Raw genomic sequence first — 16,486 nt, 5'->3', positions numbered from 1 at the left:
TCCTGGGTCGACAAATCCCGTGCTCCCGATGCTACCTGCATGGTGGCAGCTGCGTCTGGCCAAAACCAGAGCAGCCCGCGGGGCTGAGCACTTCGGAGTGAAAAAGATTGTCCCAGACCCAGCTTAACTGCACAAGACCGAAGGCTGAGCATGGGGGAAAGCAGCAAGTCGCAGCAACAGGCATAGGGATTGTGACGCTGCTTCCCTGAGGGCAGGCCACGTGCCAGGAAACTTCAGGAGTCCTGGAAGGAGACATCAAGGAGGTGGCTGCTGGCTCAGGAGACAAGGGGGACGTGGGGAGGGGGGTGACAATAAGCTATTTTCTGCCCCTGCACTGTCCATGTAGTGCAGCTTTCAAGGAAATTGCTTTCCGGCAGCTTGCCAGAGACCATGTCCCTCACTCTCGTATTTTATTCTGGTGCTAAAACTTCTGGCTTTGGAGATCAGCATACAGACATCCAGTTACAGATCAAAAGCTCAGCAACAAGCCAGCAGGTTTCACGAGAGCTCAGCAACGCGTGGAAAGACCGTCTGGAGATCTCGGTTCTGTGCTTAGCCAGGCCATGTCCCTGAGGTATAAATTGGTTCAGTCGCTTTGCCTCTCTCCCTGCCCAGCGCTGTGAACTCTTTGGAGTGGAGACTGCCTCTTTGATGTGCTGTACCGAGCGCAAAGCTGCCCCTATCTCAGCTGGGACCTCTAGGCAACACCAAAAGTAGAAATGCATCAAGGTGACTTCCCCATTAAAATCTTCTGGCAGGCTCTGGACCCCCCTCCCCACGATCTGCTCCATGTATTCCCCCAGCCAGTGCACTTCTTGGTCTTCCTTGTGTACAGCTTACCTGGGCACCTAGCCTGTGCTGCAAAATGTTATCCAGGAGGAAGGTGTTAGGGGTCAGTGCAGGACAGGAGAGGCCACGCTGCAGCACGGCAGCAGCTGAGGTGTAATCGAACCTGTGCCAGGCTGCAATCTGGCAGGCAAGAACTATCAACACTATCTTCAGTGGACACTGAAGATGGGGTGCCAGTACTAAGTACCTGCTCCTCTGCCACTCAAGCTAAAGGAGCAACCCCATGTGCTGCTGGCTGCAGCCTTCCTGTGGGCCAGCTCCCACACACAGTCATGAAATACCACACTGGAACCCAGGGCCAGGCCCCCCCGTCAGCTCCCAGGCAGACAAACCAAAGGGATGCAGGTGCCCAAGTCACTTGGGGGCTTTTGAGAATGTGGAGTCCTCTGAAGAGGCCTATGGTTTGTGCACACCCCATGCCCTCCATGCATCTCTTGTGATCACGGCATCCAGCAAGCTGTGTCTGCTCCTTCTTCTGCCTCACTCTGACCGCTGACTTTCAGCTTCTTGGCAGCCAGCAAGGAAGTGAGAGGGGACCAACACAGCAGTAACGTGTGCTTGCTGTCGCCAGGTCAGAGATCCTCAGCTGGCAGAAAGCGGCAGAGATCTGCAAAGTTACTCTAGCCTTAGCCCTGATTTCACATCATTTGCTCCCGTTTACTTCTCACTTCTGGCCTTGCCTCCCAAATCATTACCCAAAAGGAAACATTCACCTATGCTTCCTATATATCAGTGCAGACAGCCTGCCGCACACGCTCCGTTAATCATTTACCATCTGATTAGAAGCATTAGCACCACCTTCCGTAGTGAACAATGCAGGAACTCCGGGGCTGGGATGATCTATGCCAGGCTGCCCCTGCTGGCGTATAAGGAGTACAAATGCATCTCAGCACCCGCAGCAGTGCTGACCTCTCCGGCACAATGACACGGGTGCTGAAACAAGTGCCTTGCGTTCAGGTCAGACACCAGGAACAGAGAAGGCCGCAGCAACCATCTGTGTTACCTTCCCCGCTACGGACAGAAATAGGAACTATAAGCCACACTCACCCTCTGGAGTTAAGCTACCTCCCCTGGTTTGCTCTCCGGGCTCTTGGCTTTCATACAGCAAGATCAGTAGCTGCTGCTGCACTCCCAGGGACTAGTGAGGCCACAAAAGGTGCTGGATAAAAGCAATGTCTTACTCACCTCTGTCCTTTCCATCAGTTTAACAAGCTCTAAGTGGCCTAGAGAACAGACTTGGGCAGGGCAGGAGAGCATGGAGGGTCTCTGGAGAAATGACAGGGGAAGCTTTGGGCGCGGCGGGCGAAGGAGCTTGGAACATGCACAGCGGAGCATGTGCTGGAGTCAGCACTGCCCCAGACAACACACTGATTCCTTGCTCCAGCTTCAGAGCTCTGCAAAAACAGGGCTGCGACATTCATTTTATGGCACTAGATGGTAGGATGCAGAGACGGGGAGGTTAGAAAACCACAGAACACAAAGGTTATGTGACCCTCTCCAGTGTAGAGGGGTGGAAGGCACTGCGCTCTTACAAGTCCTGCCCAGGGCAGGGGGTCAAACTCGATGACTTACTGAGGTCCCTTCCGACCCCAATATCTAGTATCTATATAAAAATCCTGCAGCAGATGGTTCCATTTGCCAGGGGCATTTCGCTGTCTACACTTGCTAAAGAAGTGGCGCAAGAACCAAGGGGCAGATTCCCCAGCTCAAGGCAGCAAACTGGGGTGGGGAGCAGGCCAGGTCTCTCTGCTTGTTTGCACAGCATTATAAGACTTTTCATAGTAGCTTCTTCAGGTGATAAAGGCACACTGGCCTCCTTACACCTACTCCACAGGGGGAGGTAGAAACAGAAGCTGGAATCATTACTGATGTACTTCTCTAGGTCAAGAATGGGAAGGGCAGAGCTAAAGGGAATTAAGTACTTAACCACTTGACTTTCAGTGAGATTTGGGCACCCACCTAAACTTCTGGGAGGCTTCTTTAAAATCCCGGCCCAAGTTTTTAGGAAGCTCTCTCTGTGTACCCATTACTCAGCTCTGAATGTCATCCTGCCCCAGCAGCTGCTGTTGCAAACCCAACACGTCGTGCTTTTTCCTTTGTTGAATTCGGAGGGAGCTCTTCAAGAAGCCACTTGGACACTGAACAGAAACCACAAGTGAGCATCAAACGTTTATTTAATGAATATCCCACATGTCAACAGCAGTCTGATTTGGAGGGTAGGGGATTAAAGAGAACTAGAGAATATTGCCCATACAATAGCTATCCACAAAAGAAGAAACCCCAGGTGCAGAGGCACTTCCTTCCTCTAAAATGGGGAAAGATTAGAGTACTCAGCTGCTACTCCAAAGAGAAGATAATGATATGTAATTTGACAGCCATGACTCCTAGAGGAAGAGATTACATACATAATAGCCATCTCTAAGTGTCAAGGAGGGAGAATGGGAAGAGTCTATTTAAAAATCAGGCAAGAGGGTCCTGAGCTGTTTTACATATACATTAGGCATTTTCTGTTTCACAAGTTGAACGCTGACTGTGCGGCAAATCTACGGCCTGATTCTGCCCTTGTCTAGCTTTTGCCCTGCAGTGCTGTGTGTATGCTCACATCCGTTTCTCCAAGGGCTTCTCTCTCTCTGCTTTGCCTTCACTGCTACAGTTGCCTTCAAATCAGGCATCACCGATGCCAAATGTGATCTGCCCTAGTAAAGTTTTCCCAAAGCATCTCACACGCATCTAGCAGCCCCGCTGCCTCATCTGGGCACTAAAGCTCCTCCTTGTCTTTTTCTTTTTTTACAGCTGCCAATCTACTTCAGCAGTACAGCATGCAGGGTTACGGCAGATCCAACCACTGCTTTAGACAAACGTCTTAGCAACACGGTTTTAATGGCCTTTTACGGAACAGGACTCATTTGAGTCCCTGATTTAGAAATGGCTGGGCACTGTACTTCGATTCAGTGTGGAGGCAAGGCCAGTGGCTGGTTTGTTAGGGTAGCACTTGGCATTGTGTTAATCCAAGGCCAACCTCACTAGGAAATAATCACAAAAGCAGCATGTGCCATTTGCACTATTATATTTTAAATATGAAGTAGATGACTGGGGCAGAGGGGTTTAAAGAAGAGATGAATAAGTGGATGTGAGAGAAGAAAATGAAATAGCGAATGCTGAAGGTCAGTTGTGCCCCTATTTAGTCGGTCTCAGAAGACAAGAACAAAGTGACATCTGATGAAAGTGAAAGACTGCAGACTTAACTACTGGCACCCAGAACTACACTTCTGCACAGCTGATAATTAACCTGTGAACCTCACTGCCGCCAAACAGCAGCGAGACGGAGAGCTTAGCACAATTAAAACAAAGGATGACATTTAGGCAGCTAGTGAGAGCATTTACAGTTAAGTTTACGTATGTTTAAAATAACTGATACAGGCAGATAATCCCTCCTGCTTCAGGGCATAGTTGAACCATCAATTCACAGCACCTGGGGGAGCTGTTTCCCCCAGGGGCAACTTCTTCCATAGATGTCCACAAATGCCCTTTCTTTTGAAACATCTGGTATTGGCCACTGTCAGACTGGAAACTGCCCTGACTGGGCCACACATCGAAACCCGGTGTGCCAGCTGCTGTGGTGGCAACAAATTAACCCATAGGAAAAAGCACTGTAATTTGTCGGACCCCAGAGAACTTAAGTTCTAAAAAGCTGCTTTGTTCTTCTGTTGGTACCTAGGTTATTGGCAAAACTTCATTTCCCAGGGATCTGTTACTGTTTCACCAAGCGCTTTGGGGAGGGACTGAGAGTCTACTTGCTCTCTTTGAACGACTTTTTGTTAAGGAAATAAAGACCAACATGAACTAGAAAATGGAAACGAGGACCTGTATTCATGCCCACCTCAGGACTCCTAAAGCCCTTGCACGTGTTTCACGGAGGAGCTGAGGACTGCCATCCCGTTGAGCTCTCGCAGCTGAAGAATGTGCCTGCAACGACACAACAAAAAAGCGGTGTGGGGTGATGGCATGTGACTGACAGTCCAAGCTTCCCTTGCAAGCTGTCAGAAACGGCTGATGTCAAATGCAAGAGATTCCCTGCACGAGGAAGCAGAGAGGCCTCGTGCAGTTATGACAGCTCCTTGGGTTGCAAAGGAGAGAGAAGAGCACTAAGCAGAGTGCTCACCAAGTCCAAACAGCTTAATCTACCATAGCAGATGTCTAACATTAGCAAGAGGAGCAGAATGAGCTCTCTCCCTTCTGCACTCAAGCGGGACCTGCAATAAACATTCCCTGCTGTGAGCGACTGATTTGGGAAGTTGGTCTGACCAGTAGGGGTGAAGTGTTCAGTCCTTTGAAGCCTGCATATTATCCTCGCACTCCCTATTCAGCAGCCCAGCAGGCATGGAGAATGCCTGTGCTTCTCTCCTGTGTCTAGGCTGCTGGACCTTCAGTAACTAATGGCTGGTTTGCAGCCTGCTAGGACCCATCAGCTTCTCGGCTGGCAGCAGCCGGGATTTCTTTCTGGACACTTACATTGCTGTTGTGCTTTCAGGTCATTTCTGTGACCTCTATGCTTTGTTTGCTCTTTCATTCCTCCCTCCATTCTTTCAACAGAAGCAACTTGGTAGAGCAATGTAAAATGATTCCCGGAAAGCAGCCTGAGCACACCCACAATGAACAATGCAGAATGCCACTGCTGCCTGGTTTGGCAATGTGCATGGACTTTCTCAGGCTCCTTGGGACCAAGGCAGCTCCAGAGCTTGAAACTCCAGGTTCCCTGTGCTTGTGAGGACCCAGAACCTGTGGTCCCGACTCCTCCACTGGATTCATGAGATGGGCTCCTAGCAAGAAGGGTATCCTAGAGCTGGGAACAATCCCCACAACAGAAAAGCTTTCAGAGAGTTGGTCAGCACCTAGACAACAGGGGAATGAGGAAACAACCCCTCCCCTCCTAAGAAATGGGAAAACGAGACACAGGAGAAAGATGTGGCCTCCCCTCTGGGCAGAGACAGAGAATGCTCCGTTACGGCTCAGGGACGATCCCTGATGAGAATCCCAGCTGGAGCAAGGTCATGGATGTTTCTGAGGGCATTCATACAAACCATGTCCCTCCCCACAGCACCTACATGGCCGAGAGGGCAGCACACCTTTGCCTACTCTGGCTCTATGCTACCAGGTCCCCTATCTTTCCCAGTGGCCTTTTCTAAGAGGATTAAACCTGAGCAACTAGTAGAAGGCTCATGAACTCTGGTGCCACAGTGATTCTGTTTGGTACCATGCAGCACAGGCTGGAAGGGCCCCAGGAGTAACAAGCAGCCCAAAATACCTTGGCTCAGCAGTACAGAGCTTCCCGAGAGCCACGGTGGCGTTCTCTTGCACCGCGGTTTTCCTGGCATCCCCACCAGCGAGCTTCAATAACACCAACACGATGTTGGAGTTCAGCAAGGACGTGGCAGCTCCAGGCACGTCGAGGCACTGGCTGAGGCAGAAGGCAGCGTTGCCCACAATCAGCTCGTTCTCTGATGCCAGGAGCTGCAACAGCACACTGAAGTCTGGGAGAAGCGACAAGAACAAATAAGAGAGGCTGTTACAGAAAGTCAGAAAAGGATGGGTCCCAGCCAGCTGACAGAAAGTGCTTCCTGTCAGCAAGTCAGGACAGATGGTGACACCTCAATCCCATGGGGGAGCAGCAGCAATTCAGCTCTCAGAACAAAGAGAGAAGAGAATGGAAATTAAAGGGAAAGCTAAACACAACCAGGGTGGTGTGGGGAGAGGTCACAGGCTGCATGCACGCGACTAACCATGTGTACCTGTCTCTGGGACAAGACTGAGCAAATCCCCCCCGTGCCCATTTCAGGGAACGTTACTACCACCAGACCCTGCAGAAGGAGTGTGCTCTCCCATCATAGCTCAGGAAGGCCACAAGGCAGAGGAACAGGTGCGCTCATCAGTCTCTACTCCTCCAGCTACAGCTCAGGTGCCATGTCCATGCCAAGAATGAATGTCACTGAGCGTGATGGCAGGAGACGTGTGAAAACTGCGGAAGAAGCTTCCCTATCCTGTGCCCTGAGCATCCTGCTTTCACTGCGTTCTTGCAACTTGCTGATCACAAAGTATAGAGCAGGTAGCCTTGTAAAGATGGAAATGCCACAGTGGTAGGACTATTGAAATAGGGTCAGATCCTCAGCTGGCATAAATCAGCACAGCTGACTTTAATGATGCTACACCAATACACACGAGCACAGTGCCTGACCCACAATCCTGCAAAGGACTGCACGGTTATTGCAAATAGTGGCGGCATCTCTCAAGCCAGAGAAACCAGGAAGTAGCTGGCACGGCCGCTTTAAAAACAATCATGTTTGCATGTGCAGAACCTTCCCCTGGGGGCTGAACATGTCTGCTCTGATTTCTGCACATCATCCCTTCTGTTCCCCCTAATCACATCATGCTTTCTCTTTCCTTCCTCCTGCTGTCACAGTAGCTTCGGAGAAGAAGGGCTGCTGCAGACCACAGCAGTGGCACTGACAACGATCGTTTCAAAGCCTGAACTTGTTGGCCCAGTTGGAATGCAGCTGAATGTCAGAGAACCATAGCTTGACCCAAAAGGGCTCTCAGCAGCAAAGCACTGTCTGAGCCGGCAAACTGAGATGACAGCATCAGAAAGCGACTTTTCAAGAGCTGAACACCCAAAGCTTGGTGGGAAAGAACCACATTACAGCACTGTTAACGACAGAGAGAAGCAAAGGCTCCATCTATGCACAATGCCAATTAGCAGCACTCACATGGTGCGCACAAAGGGAAGAAGAGGCTGCAAGTGGTTTTTAATGAGCCACCGTCCATTGGGTTCAAGCTCTTTTGGACTGCTGCATTCTCCCCTGGATTGCATCACACCTGGCTAGCGAGACTTTCTGAGTGAAAGGGCTGACAAGACTAGTGCCCAGCTCAGCACCTTGTGCCCTGTGGGATGTAGGATTCATTGCCAAATAAATTCCAGCTTTATTATGATGCTTTCCTCTTGTCTCTTGCCCTGCACGTTGCTGTATCCTATTACTCAGCTGAAAAGAAGGAATGGAGCAGCACTGACTTGGGGATGAAACAGTCAGCATGATCTGCATTCAGCCTGTCCTGAGCAATGACTAGCACAGCCCTGTGACAAGGGCTGCACAGTGTCTAGGAGAAGCTGTTTAAACCACAGGGCCCAGTAAAGAAAATTTCACTGAGTTCTGGATCGGAGGTTGCAAGACTGAGAACAGTTGGTGCTTCCAGTTAGGTCCAGTGGATAAAGCACCGGGAGATTCAGGATCTATTTGCATCTCTGCTACTCACTGGGAGAGACTTGATCTCAGGCAAGTCTCTCCTCCTCTTTCAACTTCTCTCTCTCTCATATATATATCGGAGCTAATGCCTGCCTTCTTTTGCTCAGTGCTTTGGAGATGCAAGTATGATGACTACTACATGCATGTAACCAGCAGCATTCTTCCGGGAAAAAAACCTGACAGGAGTTCAGCTCACGCAGAGGCAACAGGCCAGGGAAATATTACAGTAATATCTGAAGAGGAGACGTTCAGCTTGACAGGTAGCAAAGGGACAATAAAGACATCTAGACAAGGTGCATATGACCTAAAAGAGGAGGAGGGATGAAGACATGCCACACACATGCAAAGGGACTGCCAGCTGGCAATATCACTGCTCACTCTCTAATTCATGCCAAACTTTCAACATGAAGTTGCAAAGCTTTACAGATGCTCACTCCTCTGGAAGTCAGACCACTTGTTCAGATGTCTAAATACTGGTTATAAGTGCCTTATTTGAGACTCTTTTGCTGCTCCTGATTTCCTACTGACTCAACTAATTGTAATGAAATATTGTTAAACAAATTTCTCCAAGGCTGGAAATCTGCACAACAAATGTGCTCCCTCTACTAAATGTAGCTTCCATAATCCTTGCTCATTATCTAATGCATATATTTCCACCTGCACACAGCTGAAAGGCTAATTAATTATGAGGCCAGGAGGTGAAATGGCACACTGTTCTGTAAACATGCCTGAATCCCTGGGGGAATTGGACAGAATTAATGTTCAGCTCCATCCTAGAGAGGCTGAGACGGTTTGGGAAAGGTAAGTACCGGGTTAACCCTCTCCCATTCAGTCTGAGGCTAACGAAGCTGTCACTTACTTTTATCTGACTTCATCACTTCCTCCCGAGCCTGGTTGCTGCTTTTGGTGCAGACTGCAAGCGTCTTTATAGCGTAGCTGCATGTGATCTGTCCGCCGGCCTGGATTTTAGTTAAGATTAAAACAAATAAACAAGCACGCACATAATTTACAGTTCACATATCTCAACTCTCAGCAGAACAGAGAGAATCTCTCAGGTGCCAGGGGGTGTTTATAGATGTTTTATGTCTGGGCATGAATATTAAATTGAGACTCTTCTAACGGGTGCTGAAATATATAATCTCTGCTCTCTTTAAACATATTAGCTCATAACCGTGCTCAGACACAGACTTTCAGTGACTCACACCCTCCTGCTATAATCTTCTGACCTTTAATAGGACAGCCACAGGAATAAATCTGCCAAGCAAGTTTATATCAAAAGGACATTATCAAAAATGAATACCTGATGAGGGAATCAATCTATCAAAGGGCAAGATTTACTAGAGTGAAGGGATGGAATAAACCATTTCCTTTGCACTTCCATGCAGAAAACTGGCTTGTTCAACTGTGCATGTTACAAGACTAAATCATTATAGAGGTGAAAAACTAATGTACCTGCCACTGAGGCACCAGCCCACTACTGAAGTGTGCTATGAAGGGCTTTGGGCTTGTACAACACAGGGACAACATTAAACAGCACCTGACAACACATCTGCAAGACTAGCAGCAATCATCCTCTCCTAGACAGAACACATGTACAGGCTTCAAGCCACCAAGGCTCTGGCATTAAACTCATTTCAACCCCAGGGAATTCCTTCCAGCATTGCAAGGCAAGTTACAAAAAGCTCTGCCTGGTGTTACTGCACTGGACCATGATTATTATTTGCACCACCAAGACAATCCCTTGGGTCAGGGTGTTCCTGTGCTGAACATTAACTGGATATATATCTATATAGATATATAACATTATATGTTTAATTGCTCCATGTCTTGATCCAACAATCACTGAAGAGTTGATGGCCAGGTTCTTTCTGCCCTGCCACAGGGTTTGAGATTAGGATCCTAACTGTGGGCCTGTTCTGCAACTTGATCTGTCACGGTGGACTCCTGTGGTTGCAGACAGCCTCATTGCAAGCAGAGGAGCTGTGTGTGGACACAGGCATCTGACATACAAGGAAGCCTTAGCTAAAGACATGAAACAACAGGTGAGGAAGTCAAACGCTGGGGAAAAAAAAAAGAAGGAACATGAATGTAAAGAATACAAATGTTTTTGCAGGAACTAACTGCATGCACTAAACAGACCAGCAGCAACTCCAGGTGGCCCCTTGTTAAACCTTCTCAGCTGGCCACAATTCATCAGTATCACCATAAAAGTTAATCTAAAGGAAAGGACTTGAAAGGAAAGAGATTGACAGCCTCTCAGATTTTTTTTTCCAAAAAACCTATAGCTTTGGCAAAAGCACAGTCTGTTATTTCAGATGCTTCTTTGCAGAAATTCAATTAATGATCTAAACTCATCTGCTGAACAGGAGACATAACGTTATAAAAAAGCAATGTCCTGGTTAAGCTCACTTATTGGGAACCCCCACATTGTTCAATTTGCAGGGAAAGGATGGAATAGGTAGTGAAAAACTGAGTGTGACTATTACAGTCCTGGGGAAAAGCCTGAAACCAGGGAATAAGGCAAGTCAATTACCTTCAGGAATTTCAGCATTTTCTTCACCACACCTCCTTTCACTGCCTCATCAACTGCTGATGGACAGGTGGACAGGACACGACTTAGGACCCCAGTGGCTCTCTTAACGAAGAGAGAAAGAAAAAAAACAAGGTAATGGCTCTTCTCCTGGAGAGAAGTGATTGCATTGCTTGCCCTCTGTTCCTTTATTTTAAGTGTAATTTAATTCTTTTGTTGTAGTAGGAGGCTAGATATGGTGAAAGTAGTCATTAAAGTGGCAGGAAAATATATGTATATCCTTACACACGTGTAGTTACAGCATAATAGCTTTAGAATGGCACTCTGTTTCATATGTAATAGAGACCCAGCTCAACATGACCTTATTGTCTCAGCCTAGGGAGCAGAGAGTCAAAGATGACAGCTACTCAGCACAGTTCCTTGCAACTTAGCTTATGGGAAGAAACTTCCAGTAAAAACTAGGCGAGCACAGCTACCACTGATTCAGAGAAGCAGTGAATGAAATCACTGAATAGGGCTCAGCCAGAGCAGAGATGACTCCCAGCTGGGACCACATCTGCTCCGACCAGAGTGTCTTAGAAGGCCTGATGCCTATGGGATTTAGACACGCATCTAGATGATGACACAACCCCTTCAGAATCATTTACAGAGAAGAGTTGAAAAAGGCTCCAGCTCTGAAATTCTCCAGCTGTTGCTTCTCCTTTGCTTCTGAATTCAGTTCCCTGTCTTCAGAAGAGTTTTAACAGACCATCCTGGTGATAAAACTTTATGAACACTAAGCGCCCCTTGCAAGTGAACATGCGATCAGGAACAGAGCTCTGCAAACAGAATGCCTTCGTCCTCATCTAGGTCACTGTCCCATTCGTAAAGCATCTGAATGTTTAGAGGGACCCACTTACTGTCACAATCTTTCCATCTTTGCTGCTGAGCAGAGACAAGCATTTCCTGCCAATATCCACAGCAGACCCCTGAAATGAAAAGCAGCAGTAGACATTCAGGTCCAAACAACACAATTAAACTTACATTAAAAATGGTGTTAAAGAGACAGCTACACTTCAGGGAAGCTTCTGAGGGAGACTTTCAAAGGCACAAATGGCAGGAAGGTAGCCAAAAAAATGTTCTCTTTCATCCGTAGGGCTTGTTTAGCTTCAGAGAGTTTGAGATCAGGCTTTCCCCTTGCCATCATGAATACATTTGAGATCAGGAAGTAAACAGACTGTTTCATTCATGGAATGGGGTTAACATGCACCACTTGGATTTCCTCTAGTCAGGTAAAAGGCACATTACACATAAACGTTTAAAAATAAAGAAAACAGGGAGAAAGGATTCCCGAGTTCCCTTCCCTTTGTCCCTCTTGGCTCTGTAAAGCTATCACATACATTAGTGAGGGGTTGCTTGTAAGAGCCTGAAGAGATGAGGGTGTTGATTGACCAAGTACCAGCACGCCTCCAAGCTCAGAAACCTCCCTGCCTGCACTGCAAGAGCCATCCAAGATGGATTTCTGACCCCGGGTGTGAGTAAGCTTTCTCTCCAGTGCAGACCACAAAACTCTCAATATCCCATGAGAGCATGAATATAGCAATCTCCCTCAGCCCCCACCAGCCTCCTTCCCTAGTTAAATGCTCTGCAGCTGCAAAGACTCCTCAATTCCTGCACTGGACACTAGATCACATGCAAAGCAGTAAAAAAAAGGGGAGGGGGCTGGACCTGTTTGTGAACTCTGAGGCTCTGGATAAACAGTGAAAGGAAACAGGAGGTTGCAGGGGGACACCCACGGACCTCACATCCCGTACCTGAATGACCATATTCGATTCCAGGGATAAGTTCATCATCAGGCCCAGCACCGCAAACAGACATTCTTGGTACTCTGCAGCACTGCCATCAGAGCAGCACACATCCTACACACAGGGGAGAACAGAATATTCAGTATCCAATTCATCATGGGAAGGTTCAAAATATGCATTTCCTCATTCAACCACTCAGCATCCCCCTTCTCATCATGCCTCAAACTCCCACAGACCTATGAACCTGCCACAGAAAAGTCCACAGTAAGAAGACTCGCCCATCTGGAATAGACCTGCCAGGTCAAAGTGGAACCACCTTCACTGGTATTCAGCGGCTCACAATTGAGCCTGATCCCTAAGGTCCATTGTGAGATCTAATGGCTCCCTGAACCCAACACAGAAAGGTACATGGCAAGAACCTTGATGTTTCTCCCCAACCTCAAAGAAATCAATGGGGAAGAAAGGAATTTATTTAGTGAAGATCTTGGCCAGGAGCAGAGACATCACAGCCACCCCAGGGGAGAGCAAGATGCCCAAACTGCAATGACAAAGAGGCACCTAATGCAAATCCCAAACCTGCATCTACAGACTGACAGGCAATTAGTCATCATGTGTCCCAGCCATCCCACTACAAATGATGTCCCTAATTTCTCTAGTCCACCTGACAGGGGGGACCTGTACTGTTTATGCAGAAACTTCCAGGTGGCAGGTATCAGCTTCCAACTCCAGCATTATCCTGCAACCACGCTCACCCTCACCTCAGACATTGTGCAACAGGCCACAGTTCTATGTATGAGCTTTCCAGTACTGGCATCCAAACTATTTGGAAGCAGCACTATCTTCTCTTCTCCTGAAAGCACGTGCCCGTCGTTTTGCTGTGGCTGAGAGCAGAACTCCCTATGTTGTCTGGAATAGCCCCATAAACCATAGAAGGCAGTGGGGCAGGGTGATTTCCAGTACACCAGGGCTCACACCGTAACAGGATGTGTGCAGGTTGCTGAGGAGAGACATGCAGCTGTGCATCCACTCCTAGATGGGCTTTGCTTCATGTGGAGCAAAGGAGCATGGGACACACATCCTACAGTGGGCTCAGGAATTAAGAAGCAAAGGGCAGTAGCTGAGAGGCTGGCGTAAGAATGCAATGCAGACAGCAAAGGGTGGATTCGCAGGACCTGTGGGGTTTGAGGGTGGTTTCAGAACCACTCCAGCTGTGGGTGCAAACCTGGCTAGACTTACCATCAGCTGCAAGCAGGCCTGCCAGCATTCCTGACTTTCTGCCATCTGAACCCGGAGGACTCCATCACTGCACAGGTCCCCCATGACAGCGATGCCGTGAGCTAGGGCTGCTCGGTTCACCAGCCGGACCGTTTTCTCAAAAAAAAAAAAAAGAAAAAGAACAAGCATGATTGAGGAGAATTAGTCAGAGACGGTGAGAAGGATTCATAACAAGCCCAGGATGTTCTTTTCTTACTCCTAGCCCTACTGCGGTGGCAGTGGCAACAGGAAAACCAATTGCTCCTCACCAGTTTCAATCAGAGGCACAATGCACACTGAAGGTTACCTCAATCAGAGCTACACAGCTAAAGCTCAGTGTGTTGCCCTGAACATTTACTCCAGTGGTGTTAGCAATTGTCTCTCTGCACCTTGACATCCTCTCACTACCCCACTGGGCACAAACAGTCTGACAGCTCCAGAGGGAAGGGCAGAGGTGAATCCATACTATTACTGCTGCAGTCTTCTCTTGCTTATTTTGGACAGTTGAGAGAGGATAATTTTTTTCTTTCCAGTTCTTGCCTAATGCAATGTACTGCTGATCTGCACTCCCGCTATCCCAGTGGCAGGCCTCTTTGCAAACAGCTCTTTAAAGGGTCAGGGTTTGTGATGTGAATGAATGGCAGCTGGAGAAAGGACCAAACCCACCAAGTTCCTTTAATCTGTGATCTAAAGTTGCCTTCAAACCCAGATCACAGTCATTAGAAACAAGTGGATTTGCTGGGGTGTGTGTACTGACTGGCCTAGACAGGCCCTTCTGTGACTCCACTTGGCAATTCCTACTGTTCTGTAATACAGAAGTCATTTAATTCCTCACACGAACACTGAGCCCACCCCCGAGGAATCTAGCCTCAAGCTAAAAGGGATTATTGCTAGAGTGATCATGCAAAATTTTCAAGGAAAAGAAGAGGTGGAAAACCCTTGGCCCCTTTCTTACCAGTAACTGGACGAATAATGGCAAAGTCCCAGTGGAAAGTTTGATACGACACTGGATTTTGAATCTGTTGGCAAAACAATATTCAGATTCTTGTGGATCAAGGCAAAATTCATACGCAGACAAATGCAGAAAGAGCAGGGCAAATTTTATTCCCTGGAAGAGAGCAAATTCCCCGGATTTTTCGCCAACATCCTGTTTCTTACTATTTTGCTTAAAGATGTTGTCACGATGTAAAATAGCAATCAAATCAAATTCTGTCCTCTATGACTCCTATGCAAATATGAGAGTCTGACCTTGGTCTGAGCAGTATAAATTAATAATTAAATGATTCTCTTTGGTATAAAACTATTTCCGCCAAAGCCTCTCATCTTATTTATTATGTTAACATATGAAATGGCTCAGCCCATGGCAAGTGTGTTCATCATAAAGCTCAGCAAGCTGATGTTTTCTAACCTAGTGCTATGAGAACCTGTGATAAGTGCTACTTACTTTTCCTCCTTCATTAGGTCAGCTAGCAAGTTCATGGCACAGATAGCCCTGGTGTCGGGAACCTTGATAAATGCCATAAGCACCTGCAGCCACCTGTTCAAAGGCAAAAATTTTGTACCACGTCAGAAAAAACACTGGTGATGGTTGTATTTTCAGGAGCACCTAAATGTTTTAGGTGCCAAAACCCCTTTCACTTCCAGTGGGATTTTGGCATGCTGACTTAAACCTACGTTTCCCTAAAATTTTTATGACCTTAACTCCCTTGGCAACCAGGATCTGGGGGAACGTTTGTTCACCAGAGCGCCCCAAGCGATGACAAGGTCGAATGGTTATAAACTCCTGAAAGATCGTTTCAGGCTGGACATCAGGAAGAACTTCTTTACTGTCCAAGCCCCCAAGGTCTAGAATAGCCTGCCGTCAGAGGTGGTTCAAGCACCTACTCTGAACGCCTTCAAGAGAAACCTGGATGTTTTACTTGCTGGGATCCTATGACCCCAGCTGACTTCCTGTCCCTGGGGCAGGGGGCCGGACTCGATGATCTTCCAAGGCCCCTTCCAGCCCTAATGTCTATGAAATCTATGAAATAACAAAATGCCTAAATACCTTTGGGAATCTGAGCCTTATGTCAGGTCCCTAGCTCTGTACAACAATGTAGCTGGACTGACTTCAATAAAGCTAGGTTAATTTACACCAGTTGTGGGGGCAAAACCTCAACCACTCATCATTTCCAAAAGCTCCATGGTATATGATACACTGTCGCTCAACTGCCTGGCTACTGACCACCTTCTAGGTATCTACTGGTCATGGCACATCAAGGTAGAGTGAGCCTGCCATGCTGAAGAATATAACCCAGGTTTATATTAATGTGCATATGATTTCATATGGAATGTGTGTATATATAAATGCAGTGGAGGCCAAGAGCAAAAGTTTGACATGGTACGCTGAACAAACCTAACAGTCCCTTTGAGTCTTCCCAGTGAATTGCAGAGCAGTGGTAAGGCTCTTGATCCACCACCTGGTAGCAGCGAGAGCCTCATACATCAGTCACCATTTCTACTCTCCAAAAAGCATGTGTGCTGCTATGTGCTATACACTTGCAAAAATAGCACAGTCTCCAGGAGTTCCAGCTGAGACCTCAGCAAAATGAGTGGTGTTTCTACAGAAATGCCAAAGGCTTCCAATATGACCTGGCACTATAAAGATGTTAGATCTCAGCATAATGCTCATTCCAAAGCACAAGGAATCGCATCTCCATTTTTCCTCCTTCTCCACATTCAAAACACAGAAGGGGCAATTTGAGCACATCATTCCAAAGACTGCCAGAAAATCC

At 47.5% G+C, this 16,486-nt stretch overlaps 1 protein-coding gene across 2 annotated transcripts in view; it reads right to left on the bottom strand.

The window, feature by feature from the left end:
* Positions 1-3,005: 3,005 nt before the first annotated feature.
* Positions 3,006-16,486, bottom strand: part of TTC12 (tetratricopeptide repeat domain 12) — a 28,626-nt gene continuing 15,145 nt past the window's right edge. For both annotated transcript variants that reach the window (XM_006265250.4, XM_019490147.1), the window contains 9 exons: positions 15,157-15,249; positions 14,668-14,731; positions 13,695-13,829; positions 12,468-12,572; positions 11,574-11,642; positions 10,678-10,779; positions 9,004-9,103; positions 6,155-6,380; positions 3,006-4,815 (listed from right to left, as the gene is read on the bottom strand). In XM_006265250.4, coding sequence (XP_006265312.1) covers positions 4,740-4,815; positions 6,155-6,380; positions 9,004-9,103; positions 10,678-10,779; positions 11,574-11,642; positions 12,468-12,572; positions 13,695-13,829; positions 14,668-14,731; positions 15,157-15,249 — 970 coding nt within the window. In that variant the 3' untranslated portion in view covers positions 3,006-4,739. The remainder of the gene's footprint in view (positions 4,816-6,154; positions 6,381-9,003; positions 9,104-10,677; positions 10,780-11,573; positions 11,643-12,467; positions 12,573-13,694; positions 13,830-14,667; positions 14,732-15,156; positions 15,250-16,486) is intronic.

This window comes from Alligator mississippiensis, chromosome 16, assembly GCF_030867095.1.
Source record: "Alligator mississippiensis isolate rAllMis1 chromosome 16, rAllMis1, whole genome shotgun sequence".
NCBI classification, from domain to species: Eukaryota; Metazoa; Chordata; order Crocodylia; family Alligatoridae; genus Alligator; species Alligator mississippiensis.
Note: the sequence above shows the minus strand (reverse complement) of the source record. Positions and strands in the feature narration are given on the sequence as shown.